The 14,532-nt window shown below is 35.3% G+C and overlaps 1 protein-coding gene across 1 annotated transcript in view; it reads right to left on the bottom strand.

The window, feature by feature from the left end:
- The window catches only part of LOC106466626 (extracellular matrix protein 3-like), a gene marked incomplete at its 3' end in the record, with an annotated part of 119,556 nt that extends 109,184 nt beyond the window's left edge, over positions 1–10,372 (bottom strand). The window contains exon 1 of the mRNA XM_013926919.2: positions 5,124–10,372. Within this exon, the coding sequence (XP_013782373.1) occupies positions 5,124–10,086 (4,963 nt within the window). The remainder of the gene's footprint in view (positions 1–5,123) is intronic.
- Between the last annotated feature and the right edge of the window lie 4,160 nt (positions 10,373–14,532).

Genomic DNA, 14,532 nt, shown 5'->3' on the forward strand with positions numbered 1-14,532 from the left:
CTTATTAATCGGGAAACTTCAGATATTTGACCAGAAACATATATGTATACATTACAAACCATTTAACTTCAGTGGTTTCACATCAGACATTACTACTTTTACGAAAACATTACCTAACGTCATCGGTGGAAACTCGACCTGTAATCGGCGTGTGATCAGCGAGAACTACAGGGCAAACTAGCTTCCTATTAAGTGAATTGCATCTACATCAACTCGAAATTAACTCGCTCATCATGAACTCTCGATAAGATATCAAGGAAGTTCCAGACTAGAAAGAAGACTTCATATTGCTTGTAAGTTTGTAAAACTTTTGTACATAAATGTTTGCAATAACTCTTTGTAATAACTGTTATTGTAAATTATATTGTTGTTTATATATTAAAACATATCTGTATTAAAAAAGAAACTGTGTGTGTATCAATCTTGTTGGCAAATATCATAAATTGGATACATATCGGCATTTATTTAATTACTGAATATAAATTATCATTTAGCTCGGTTTCAGACCATTCGAAATTGTAATACGTAACATGACATACAGTTGTATAATAAAACAACATGGAGGAAATAAGTTACTTCAATTGTCTTATCTAAGAAATTGTATCATGAACATAATAATAACTATCAAGTGAACAAGGGAAAGAAGGAGGTAGCAACACTAAATTCCCTACACAGATAAAAAAAAGATGAATTCTACAGAAGTGACAACCATTTCTTAAACATACGTTTAGCGAGACCGTAAAGTGACTTTAAATCGGAATTCACAAAAACATATAGACAGGATAACCTTTAACTCTTAAATTAGCTATTTGGTTTTATACCTTTCGCTACTGGTAGGATTCAAATATTGAATTATGTTGAGTAATTTTATGTTTTTACCACAGTAAAATGAGCACACACACACAATTAGGTAAAACCACCAATATTCTATGTAAAATACATAGAAAACACAAAAGAATCTCAGTTTATGATTACATTCATACTATACTTATCTCATTCGAATCTACAATCTTAGTGTCCAACATTATATATGTATATATATATATATATTAAGAGAGAGAGTTTGTTTGTTTTGAATTTCGCGCAAAGCTACACGAGGGCTATCTGCACTGGCCGTCCCTAATTTAGCAGTGTAAGACTAGAGGGAAGGCAGCTAGTCATCACCACCCACCGCCAACTCTTGGGCTACTCTTTTACCAACGAATAGTGGGATTGACCGTCACTTTATAACGCCCCCACGGCTGAAAGGGCGAGCATGTTTGGTGGGACGGGAATTCGAACCCGCGACCCAATGATTGCGAGTCGAGCGCCCTAACCACCTGGCTATGCCGGGCCATTATATTAAGAGGAGACTCACGTGTAAATGCAAATTGAAATTCAGTAATGCAGTGAAAAGCAACAATGAATTTAAAACGTGACTACAAGTTTTTAGAAGCAGTACGAGACAAAAACACAGAGCGGAATCATAGGAAAAATGAATTACAGGGTGGAGGAAAAGCGCGTGTAATTCCAACACTTCCGCGAACTTAGAAAAGGCAGACTCATTTTCTTTGTCTAGCAAAGCGAACAAGTAAAAGTTTAGAAAACTTTTCATGGCTGGAGATAAATAGAAAATAACAGCGATAGCGGCTTTTGATAATCTAATGTGAAATAGCCAATCATCACCTGAGGAGATAGATTTTGAGTGACGTAACGGAACTGGTATAAATTTAGATTAAACAAATCATTCAAACCATATGTTGTTGTATTTTATGTGTTAGTAACGAGTACCACAGCACACAAAGCTCTTAAATTCCAAATGTTTCACACTGATTTGTTTTATTTTAAATTTTAAAAGGCCCGGCATGGCCAGGTGGTTAGGGCGTTCGACTCGCAATCTGCGGATCTTGGGTTCGAATCCCCGTCCAACCAAACATGCTCGCCCTTTCAGCCGTGGGGACGTTGGTAAATGAGTAGCCCAAGAGTTGGCGGTGAATGGTGATGACTAGCTGCCTTCCCTCTAGTCTTTCACTGCTAACTTAGGAACGGCTAGGGCAGATAGCCCTCGTGGAGCTTTGCGCGAAATTCAAACCAAACCAAACTTTTAAAAATTCTAATGGCATAACCAAACACTGGTGAAATTGAATAGTCCAGAAGATAGAACATGAGACTCAGCGACCTTGTACTTTGACTTAAAAAGGAGTAGTTGCACATCGTACTTCCCTGTAATACAGTGCATTGTTAGCCCTAATTTGTGTTGGTACTTCCGTTCCTATTCAAACGCACAAAAGCTACTTGACCATTTATGTCAGAAAGTCGTGACATAATCATGGCAGACACATATACAAATATGTAGTATCTTGGGCAAGGTTTTACTTTTTTTATCTTGATTAATGTGATAGCTACTTGAACAATCATATGTCAGAAAGTCGTGACATAAACATGACACACGTGCACCTACATGTGTTATTTGGTGCAAATGTTATTTGTTTATCTTCACTGGTGTAATGGTTTTGGATACAAAAGAAGAAACAGTATTGCGAAATACATAAATGTATATCTAGACAAAATTATGTAACATTTTTATCTAATGTTGCCTGCTATAACGAAAAACTTGTTTTTGAGTAATATAATCTGACCTAAAACCAACACAGAAGCTGAAAATGTTAACATTTTAATACAGCTGTAAATAGAGGAGCACTCAGTAAAGCGCAGTCTTCCACCACGCAGTGTTGATCATTTTCGGCTCTCAATGATGGACACGGACCATTTGTGGCAGAACAATGAGGAATACTATTTTACATATGTCCACCAAGTTTAATCAAAATCTGATCATTTTTGACTGAGTTATAGAGTAAAAATGGTGTGAAAAATCGGTTCCCATGTTAACAGAGAGGGGTTTTGGATTTTAGTAAGTTTGCTGCAACCTTGACCCTCCAAAAACTAATCACTTGTAATCTGGGTCATAGCCCAAGTATATACCAACTTTCGTCCAAATCCATTCAGTCGTTTTCAAAGGAGTGAAAACATAACCTCCGTCCACCTTCGGTGGCGAAGGTAATAATTCACCTTTACATCAACTCCAACGTTAAGAGCCCGTTCACAATGGGGCTTGTTTTTGTAGTCAGTACAATTCGGTTCGTTTGGAGAACAATATGAACAACAAGTTAGATTGGTAAACGAAAAATAGTTCTCGGTCCTCCTGGTAAAAGAACCGAGTTCGTTTCGCTTCATAAACTTTAATGTGACCATTGGAAGGTTTCGGTGACTGCTGACAAAACACGGAAGTGAACCATGAACACGAACTGCAGTTCAATTCCAAACGAATTCGACACGTTTGTACACAAGGTAAATGTGAACAGCTAGCAAGAGAAATGAACTGAGGCCATTTGAAAGTAACCCAGTTTGAGTATTTCTTTAAAACGTCGTTTGTTTGTTGTTGTGAACGTTTTTGAGTGAACCAAGCATCAGGTAAGTGTTTCTCGACACATCGTTGTACACAACCTATCAACGATTACGAATTCCAGAGAAGCTAATTAAGACATGAAATACTGTTAAAATGAGCCTTAAATAAAATAAATAATGAAGAACATTTTTAAACCACCTTAAATATACTTTTCTTATACAAAATTTTCGGAATTTTTTGAAACAAACAAAAAAATAAAGATCTCTAAATTATAAGAAAAATGAAATTTCCAGAACAAATATTTTGTATTATATATATATATATATATATATATTCAGAGAGTTTGTTGTTTTAAATCTTGAGCTCAAAACCATAAGCAAATGTCATTTCGTAGACAGTTTTTTATTTCGTCTTATATGTTTCCAGAGAATATATTAAAACTTGTATAATTACAAGTTGTTCATCTTTTTCTTCCTCATTGTTACTTTTTTATTCCAACACCAAAATAGTTCCACATATTAAAAATTAAGTAACGTGTTACTAATTGCGATAAGTAGTTAAAAAAGCCTTTTTTGTGCTTCTGTGAATAAAGTCTTTATAACTACTGAAATAATGTATATTTATCCTAAATAGAAATCTTACAATAGTTTAAATAAACACTATAACAAATGTGCGAAATTACATAATTAAATACACCAGAATTGCCACGAGCTGAAGTTTTGAAGTTGACAGTTCTGTCGTTCGGATAATTTATGAGACATTAAAATTTGTAAAACAAACAACAACATACAAACAATTTAGAACTTTTGTTTTATACAGTCCTTCTGAGTCATTTTTCAGGAACCATTGGAGAGTATAATATAAATTACAATTATAATAGTAAATTTAGGCATCATAAGATATAATATAGTTTAATTTTTTTTTGTGTTCCAAAGAATTGTAGGAAAAAACCCCCATAAAATTGGAAACAAAAATTACTTTATATTTTCCATTTTCTTGGGAAAGTTATCGATCCTGGTGAGAATAGCTAGCTTTCTTTTATCTTTAACTTCGACCTACTGTAAAAAAGTGTTAGGATTTTCGCCCTAAAAATTATTTTGGGCAAAGAATTAAGACTACTTTCGCTTTGTTATATAACCGGATACTTAGAGTTCAGTAAAGATATACGAAACAATATTTTGGAAAATCCGTGTTTTAATACTTTTTCACAATAGTTTAGCTCATAACTGTCATAAAATCAAAATAAAATTCTGAAAAAAAGAAACATTTTACCCCTTGTATTACATATGTAAAACAATCAAGTAGATGTGTTGAACATAAGAGTTTGGAGCAATTTATTCAGTTGTGAAGTAGATAGATTATTATTAAGATTAGGACGAAACTTGTACAATTTTCCCCACAAATCTATTACGGAAATAAAGTCAACGTTTAATAGAACAAAATAAATTTGAAATAGTCTGTCCTCAGTCTCAAAATATGGTGAAAATTGTTTTACTTACTATTTTTATTGTAAAAAGATCAAATACTGTGAGAGACAGTATCCTTTTAAATGTATTGTGTGCTGTTTAACGTTGACTCTATTTCTTTAATACATCTGTGTAGATAGACATTTTATTTAATTTGAAAAATAAAACTTAAAACTAACGAAGCTACTTTAAATCTCAAATAAATCTCAGTCTCAAACTGTGAATATATTTTCTCGTAAGTTCTGAACACTGTAAGACTAGAACTATCTTACCTTGGGTGAAGTTAGTAATACTTTCGTTTCCCAAAGCCTTGTTGATGATGGCTCCATGCTCTGGTTCTTTAGTAATGATATAATCTATAATAACATCCTGACTATCTAAATCTTCTGCTCGAAGAACTTTGTTCGTAAAACGGAACCCGAGCTGACCATGGTCCAGTGGTCCGATGAATGAAGCACCTCTATTTACTACAATTTGAGGTATTCTGTTATCGACAGGCACGATTTCTATTTCTACTGTCTGGGGTCTGCGAGTTTCTTTCGTGTAATCTGGATACACATAAAAATCCATATGAGTTCCATCTGTTATGGTGAGCGAAAAGTTGTCCTCGGTACTTTCGCTCCCATCGTGATGGTAACTTATTCTGTTTTCTCGAAGGTCCTCCATGGTAAAAATCTTAATAGGATGAAGATTATTGTATAAGATTTTACCATGTACAGGGACCTGGGTTATAGTGATTTTCAACTTATTATCATCCGTGTCTTTGTCTTCTATTTTCAATTCAAAAGGAGTAATAAGTCCCTTCCCACCCTCAGGGATTCGAAGCTTATTGAAAAACACAATTGGCTTCTTGTTGTCCACGTCACTGATAGAGATTCTGAATGTTCGAAATACAGAATTGTAACCATCTGTAACCTCAAACTCGAAACTGTCCATTTTTATCTCATCATCATCGGTGTGCACGTAGTAGATCTTGTTGCCGGCAAGATCTACTTGAGTGAATGACGTTACTGGACTACCAGGATTGTCTGTAGATTCTAGATGCCCTTTGGTAGGGGCCCTGGTTATGGTGAACCTTAACTGTTCATCTTCGCTGTTGAGGTCACTGGTGCTAATAACATCTGTTGTCAATGTAACCTTCCCTCCTTCCAAAAGTTCCACGCCTTTATTAATAACATCAGGGTACACTAGATCGATACCTTCCACAGAAATCCAAAAATACCTGTCAACATAAGTGTTGTGGCCATCAGTAACATCAAACTTAATCAGGTCTCTTACACCTTCCCTTCCTGTGTGAATGTACATAATCAATTCTTCATCAATATCTCCTTGTGTAAAATTAGTGCCTTTGGTTAGGTTGAATAAAGGTAATCGAGAAATGGAATGCAAGTATACAAGGTCTCCATGTTTAGGAGGTTGTCTAATGACAAACATTATAGTGCTGTCGTCAGTGTCTATGTCTTCCGCTTTCAGTACTCTGTTTGTAATTAGTTTTACTTCACCTCTGCCTACTTCCAATCCATCGTTGATTGCTAAGCGAGGAGTTTCATCGTCAACAGGGTAAACCATAACAACAATCTTCTTGCTAGCATTGTGTATCCCATCAGTTATTTCCAACTCGAATTCATCTTCTTTTGTTTCAGAGTCATCATGCTCATACATAATGTTCGATCCTTTGGATATCTGATCTAGGGTAAAATCATCAATTTCTTTATCTCCAGTTGCCAACTGGATCACAATTTTGCCATGCTTAGGTTTGTTCTTTAATCTGAAAGTTAAGGTATCCTTTGGGACATCCAAATCGTCTGCATTGAGTATGGGCAAGTCAATACTAAGTTTCATACCTTCTTCAACGACGAACTCTCTCATAAATATCTGAGGAATTTCATCATTGGTTGGATCAATTTGAATAGGAAGAACAGATTGTGGAGAAAAATTTATTCCATCCGAACAGCTAATAGTAAGTCGATCATCGGTAGGTTCCACTCCCTTATGGACACTCTGAACATAATTTATATAGCCATTTTTTATGTCAGAAATTTTGAAAGCAGTCACTGGTATTCCAGCCCTGGATTTCTCTGAACCTGGACCAGGGGATATATTTTCTACATATCCATGCAGCGGTTGCACTAGAATAGTACACACTATATCATTATCTTTTGTATCTATATCAGTAGCATTTATATGAAATAACGTCACAGAAGATTTGTTGGCTTCAGGGACAACCAATTTCGATCCTACATTTACAACAGGAGCTACACTATCCACTGGTTCAACATTAACGTTGACATGGATGTACTCAATTTTATTTCCTCCGAGTAATAAGTCATTGGACATGTCAGAGATAGACAAATTAAAGGTATCTGTAGTACTGTTTTCTCCAATCTCAGCTCCATTATGCACATAATATACTCTTTTACCCTCTATATCTTCCTGGGTAAATCTGTCAGTGTTGGCTCCATTCAGTTCAATTCTGCCCTGTCTTGGAGGGTAGTCAATAAGGAAAGTGATTTTCAAGTCATCAGTGTCTGGGTCAGAAGCTTTAATAATTTTTGTGGTGATGAGTGAACTTCCATTTTCCTTCACATCTAGAGATGTACCGATTGTACCTGGAGAAATTTGAAGCGCTGGGGCTTCGTCATCAATAGGACGAATTTGGATGTTAATAGTTACTGGTACTTTATGTATGCCATCTGAAGTTTCAAGTTCAATTTTATCATTTTCCTTCTCGGCTCCACTATTTATGTAGCTCACCAGTCCATTAGCAATATCATTCTTTGTGAATGTGCTCCCTTCTTTAAGATTTATAGCTCCATAATTCAAGATACCATAACTAGGAGTTTGTTTGACAGTAAACTGAATCGAGTTAGAGTCTGTGTCGACATCTTTAGCATCTAAAACATCAGGACTAAGTGTTACAAAACCGTTTTCAAAGACTTCCAATCCTTTATTGTGGATAGTTGGAGGCTTGTTGTCCACAGGTCGCAATCGGATAATGAATGTTTGTCCAGGAAGAATATTTCCTACCGAATCTTCCACTTGAAACTCAAACTGTAAGATCCTTGGAATGATACCTAGCTCAACTGATGGAGGTTTATAAGCTATCTTATGATGATTAATTTGAGCTTGAGTGAAGTTAGTGACTTCTTGATCAGGCTTTTCAGATAAAACTATTTTTCCTGGATCCAATGGATTATTTGAGTCAGTATCATATGGCTTACGTGTGATCATATACTTCAGATTTCTATCTTTAGTATCAACATCCGTGAAGCGAAGATGCTTCTTTGTGATGTCAGTGAGCTCAAATTCATCCACAATCATTTCAAGAGGGGTTCCTGGATAGAGCTTAGGAGGGATGTTATCAATGGGCATGATTTTTATTACAAATTCCTTATCATCAGATTCGTTTGGAGGAACGTTATCATCAGAAACACGAAACTTAATGTAATCCATTACGGGTTCAGTTTTGTGGCCACCACTGTGTCTGTAAAATATGCTTCCTTCTAAAAGATTCAGTTCTGTCCAAGTTGTAATGGGTCTCTCGTAGATCCCGTCCACAAAATCCCAATTCTGTGGGTCATCTGGCGGCTCAAACTGTTTCATAAATATTTCTCCTTCAGAAGAATAAGGCTTTTGTAGTTCAAATTTTATTGTAAAATCATCACTATCAACATCAGTGGCGCTTAAAACGAATGGTGTGATTTCTACTTCCTCTCCCTTGCTAATAGTTAGACCTGTGTTAATATTTAGCATAGGTGGCTCATCATCTTCTGGGTAAATAGTAATAGGGAAAAGAAATTCGACATCTTTTACACCATCATCTAGTCTAAAGATTATATTGTCACTATAGGTATCACTACCATCATGTTGGTATGTTACTAAACCAGCATCTAAGTCAGCAGGTGAAAACTGTTTCACTGGGCTTCCCATAAACAACAGTTGACCATGTCTCAAGCCGTCCACCACAGACACGGTGACATCATGAATGTTATTTTCATCAGCTATTTCCAAGTTCTTAGAACTCTGCAACCTCCTAGACTGGCCTTCAAAAAGCATAAGACCAGAGTTTCGTGTAGCTAGAGGAGCTAAAGTGTTCTTGGGATGAACCACGATCATTAAGCTAAATGGTTCTGAATTCAAGCCCTCGGCGTCCACTACTTCCATCTCCACTTCAAAAGTTCTTCTAATGTCAGAATCAGATGCAGGAGGTTTGTAAGCTATCTTTAAATCATCAAGATCTTTTTGGTAAAAAGATGAAATGGGAACATTCTGGTCATCAGTACTGATTATTTGACCCTCTCCATAACCCAGTGGAGACGTTATGTTAAATATGAGTTTATCTGAAGGAGTCTCAATATCTTGTGCTGACAGTATTCGCGGGGTGATAGCCGTCATAATGAATTGATTTACGTCCAATAACAACAAAGAGTTGAAACTTGGCTGTGGAGGATTGTTTGGCTGGCCATCTTTTATTCTCACAGTCACTTGAAAGTATTCTTGTTTAAGCAACTTTCCATTAGAATCAGTAATTTCCACTATCATTGGGATGTAATCTTGATTAGGCGATTTATAAGGAAAGGTGTGTTTGTATCGAATATCAGCCTTTAAGAAACTATCACAGTCTTGCAGCACCCCAGCGCTAGTGTTATTTACTAGCTCTCCATATCGTGGCAAGTCATTAGCATTTCCAAGTGTCATCACTTTACACTTCTGGATGTTGTTGTTGTAGGTAAACTGAAGTGCTTTGTTATCAATGGGTGTGCTTAATCCTAGCAACTTTTCCACTGTAATCGGCATGTTTCTAGTAACAACTTCCAGTTGCTCGAACAATACTTGAACATTTATAGTAAACGGCACGATTATAGTGTCTTCGGCCATATCATAACGAAGAAGTAACTTTACCCTATCTTGGGGAGGCGTGCGAGCTCCGAAGTGAGAGTACTGCACCTCCCGAAGGCCAAACTGGCAAGGGAAATGAGTAGGGGTCAGTTTACCTGGCCTTTGAGAGAGAGGGTCGTTTTGAATGACCTTGACAGTACACCGGTCGCCATCGCGGACCCTAATCTTCAGATCCTTCACCGGGTCAATAAACACAGACCTTCCAAACGGTACTTTAATCGCATTATTTGATTCGATTATATTTGACTCAGAGATAGAGGCACCATGCTGTTGCTCGTGTGTTAGGATATTGCACGAGAGGAGTATAAACAATACAAAGCTTAGCTTCCGCCACATGTTTCCAGACAAAAAGTTCAAAAATAAAAACAATTACTTTTACAGATAGAACCCTTTCCAAACAATCACTCGTTGACTCTTCCCGCGGTGTCCTGAGCTGCCTCGCGATGCTTGCTTCGCATGTTGAAACTGATAGGACGCTAACCAAATACTGGCCGTAGAAGTACCGAGCGAGCAGCTACAAAGCCACTACGGTAATAACCTCGTGAGGTGGCTTCTAGCTGCGCACCCTCGGACCCGGTTGGTTACACATGTTTGCTCTACTCGGAGCAAGCGCTTGAGCCGTCCAATAACAGCAACTAATCTTGTTTAGGTAACGTTGTGCTCGTAGGGTAATATGTAATGTGTGTACTGAGCAGCAATGGACCAACAAACACGTACACATTCTAATACTCTTCCTTGACGTTTTCGTTCATTAGTTGCAGTATTAATGCATGCTGAAGCTGTTGCGTAATTTCGTCAGAAGAGTGATTATGAATCTCGTTAAAACCGATGTAAAGTGATGATTTAACTTACTAAAACACAGCCATTACCATTAGTATTTAAGTTCAGTAAACTCTTCGGTATGTTCGAAAACACAAATGTTGTAGTGAATAAAGTCCATTTTCAAGATAGTTATGCACTTACTGTTTCATAAGTTGATCCGAAGTTGACGAGTGAAAGTCAAGTCAATCAAATAGAAATAATATAAACACGTATGGAAATTAAAGCTCTTCTAGTCCGCTGTATTTCTTAAAAGGCATTTAAAACGATTCTTCGGCACGTATCACGGGTTCATTTAACGTGTAATTTTAAATTGTTCAGTGTTAAAACACCAGAACTTACCATGTCCTTTTCTCACGGTTCATGTCGCTGTAAGCACGATAATAGAAACCATTTCTTACAATTCCAACATTTTCCAAATTCATTATAAGATTTATTATAATACCAAAACTCGCGTACTTTAATATCCAGCAGATGGTGTTTTCAATTTTCTATATTACTCTAACACGAAATAATAACATAAAATTCATGCAGAAAATAGATATATTTAGGAAAAAAATTAATAAAGAGTTATTTTTACCAAAAGATCCATAAAAAAACAAGAGACGTTTTAAGTTTGGTTTACTAAAGTCGCTAGCATTTTGGCCCCGTATAAAAAAAAGGAATTGCACTACATTAATATTTACTTATTATGTTGAAATGTAGTTTGTAACATTAATACTAATATTCTTGCGATTAGGCTTAAGTATATTTCAATCACAACCAAGACTCAGCTGATCTACTTATACAGTCCATAAGAAAAATAAGCAAAGCTAGAAACCGCGTTTCGATACCCGTGGTGGGCAGAGCACAGATAGCCCCTTGTGTAGCTTTGTGCTTAACTTTAAACAAACAAACATGAAAAGTAAGAAATGACTTGCATTCCAGTTTAGAAAAGAGTTGATTTCCAACTAGGTTTAACTGAAACTTCAATAAAATAATCATTTTAACTATATAAAGATCCACACTGATATAGTTAAAATGATTATTTTATCATTATAAACTGTGGTAAATATATGATAAAACAATAATTTTAACTATATAGAGATCTACACTGTACCACAGTTTATATGTGATAAAATAATAATTTTAACTATATAAAGATCTACACTGTACCACAGTTGATATATGATAAAATAATCATTTTAACTATATAAAGATATCTCTAAGACTCGTACAAATATTTGAAAATTTAAATAACTGAAAAATTAGAATAAGGCTCCCTAAAAACATTAGGCAGGAAAGATCAAGATTAACTAATTCTTCATAGAAATAAATATTTCAAACTTCTCTTGGAACAAATATACCACTTATAATATTTTTATGTATTAAATATAGTGCGCATGTGTTTTAAGGATTGAAATAGGTAAAAAAATCACGTAACTCAAAACTAGCACAAGCGTCATCTAGTGACAGGCGAATGAACTAAACTAAGATTTCCGAAAATAATTTGTTTTGAGTCAATGACAATTCGAATGATCAAATGCTTATCTAATAAAAGAAACAAATCTAACGCAGAAGAAATGAGAATTCTTATTAGCAATATTAAGCAACATGTACGGTGTGATAACGTATTTTACAACTATAATTATTATACAATTTTCTATCTTTTGTTATTTTTTTAAAAGTGGCCGTTATAGAAAAATAAACATATATAATAATCACGAAAAGGAATGAGAAATTCGCTATATGAAGCTTATTAAGACAAAGGACGTAAACGTAAATTTAAAACGAACTTCGTACTATTTGACTGACTGAAATGTATCTTTGTTCTTCAAGTCCTGATATGCCAGGTGGTGTTAGATTTATATACTATAGTGATCCTGAAATATAATCACATATATCACGCATTGTTAAAACTTCTACAGTACCCTGACGGAGAATAGATGAAGCCCTTCAGTGGCATATCTGCTGATTTACAACGCTACAAACTGGGTTTCGATACCCGTGGTGGGCAGAGCACATATAGCCCATTTTGTAGCTTTGTGCTCAACTTCAAACAAACAAGAATGAAAGAAATTGTTTAAAACTTTCAATAACCATGAATGTACCTACTGAACAAAACCACAGCGAATTACTATTTTATCTAAAGCCATTCTGTTGAGTATTGTATAACTTAACCCTGAATGTACCTACTGAACAAAACCACAGCGAATTACTATTTTGTCTAAATCTATTCTGTTGAGTATTGCATAACTTAACCCTGAATGTACCTACTGAACAAAACCACAGCGAATTACTATTTTATCTAAAGCCATTCTGTTGAGTATTGTATAACTTAACCCTGAATGTACCTACTGAACAAAACCACAGCGAATTACTATTTTATCTAAAGCCATTCTGTTGGATATTGTATAACTTAACCCTGAATGTACCTACTGAACAAAACCACAGCAAATTACTATTTTATCTAAAGCCATTCTGTTGAGTATTGTATAACTTATCACATGAACGACACATACGCTTTGAAAGTGAAAACTTGAAATGGCTAATATTTTGCAAAGTGTAAATCATGACCTGGGTTCAGATTTGTTGCATCAAGATATTTTCTATTTATGATAGAGAAATGATACTCCGAAACATATGTATATGAAAAATCGTCTCAAATGATATGCATCATGGCCCAAGATACTATTTAGTGAAGTACTACAAAAATAAAGTAAAAAAAAATCAATTTATTTTACTGTGATATTAAATTCTTTAACGTAATATGCTCCTCTCTCGTGAATATAACACCAAGACAGGTAAATGTTTACTCTATCTAACGAAACGTTCTGTTATTTTGAACTTTTATTGATCAACTAAAACTTGAGTCGTCTACTTCAACTATATCAAAATACTGTAACGTTTTTTCTTTTTTTTCTTGCACCTTGGCTAAAACGTGGAATGCATTATTTAAAGATAAAATTTTAATCACTGATTTTTCAAAAAGCCAAGCTTCTTACAAACACAGAAGAACGAACAGTGAGAAATTCTTTAAGGATTTTTATACAGTTACTACAGTTGTAGATATTCGAAATATTAAACAAACAGTGTAACTAATACAAGAAAAACTGGTTCTCTAGCAAACAACTTCGATATAAAAATGCTGACGGATTAGCGGTTTTATAAACATACAAATTCAAATAGAGTATTTCAGAACTTATTGGCTAGAACGCCAAGCGGTGACTTTGAGCGATAGCCTTTCCCAGCTTGAGTATTATTAATTTGACGGTAAGGTCGATGTTGTCACTTGATCTCCTTGCTCACAAGCGGTTGTTAGTTCCAAAACAAAACATGTGCAATTTACGTTTCTTTTGTTTATAAGAGTTTGAAAAATTTCCTTTCACGTTTGTTATCAAGTAAGGGATGAAAAACACGAACAGTAAACAGGTGTGTTAACTGAGTCAGCGTTTCTCTACACCTGTACACACGAGTTAAAATCTTAACATCAGGCTACTCTCAAGGCAAAATTTTGACGGATTTGATCTGTTGTTCATTCTTACTGCCGTAGATCGAGTTGTTTATGAGCTGAACGAAGGTTGGTTTATACAAAAAGTGATTAGTCAAATATACATGTAGATTTGAAGACTGGTTTTTCCACCAGGTAATGTGAGTTTTGACGACATATTAGGTACTATAATACTGCTCGATTAGGACACACCATTATTCTCTCGATAAGGAAAATAAACGTGCCATCCATCTACTTCCTATTATTTTTCTAAAATAATACTCTGCTTTTTAATTCCTGTTCAGCGCATATCACAAGGTTAGTAACAACAACGTTGATAATAATTTGTAAATCACCTACTTGAACTTCCACCATTTCTCAATGTCCCATTTGAAAAAAAATAAAATAATCACAACGATCATATGCTGGGTCCGAGTCTCGCAAAATTTTTAACTGGTCCTTATCAGGTCCACTCTAGGAACATGTATCCATAT

This window comes from Limulus polyphemus, unplaced genomic scaffold (genome assembly GCF_000517525.1).
Source record: "Limulus polyphemus unplaced genomic scaffold, Limulus_polyphemus-2.1.2 Scaffold2328, whole genome shotgun sequence".
Lineage (NCBI taxonomy): Eukaryota > Metazoa > Arthropoda > Merostomata > Xiphosura > Limulidae > Limulus > Limulus polyphemus.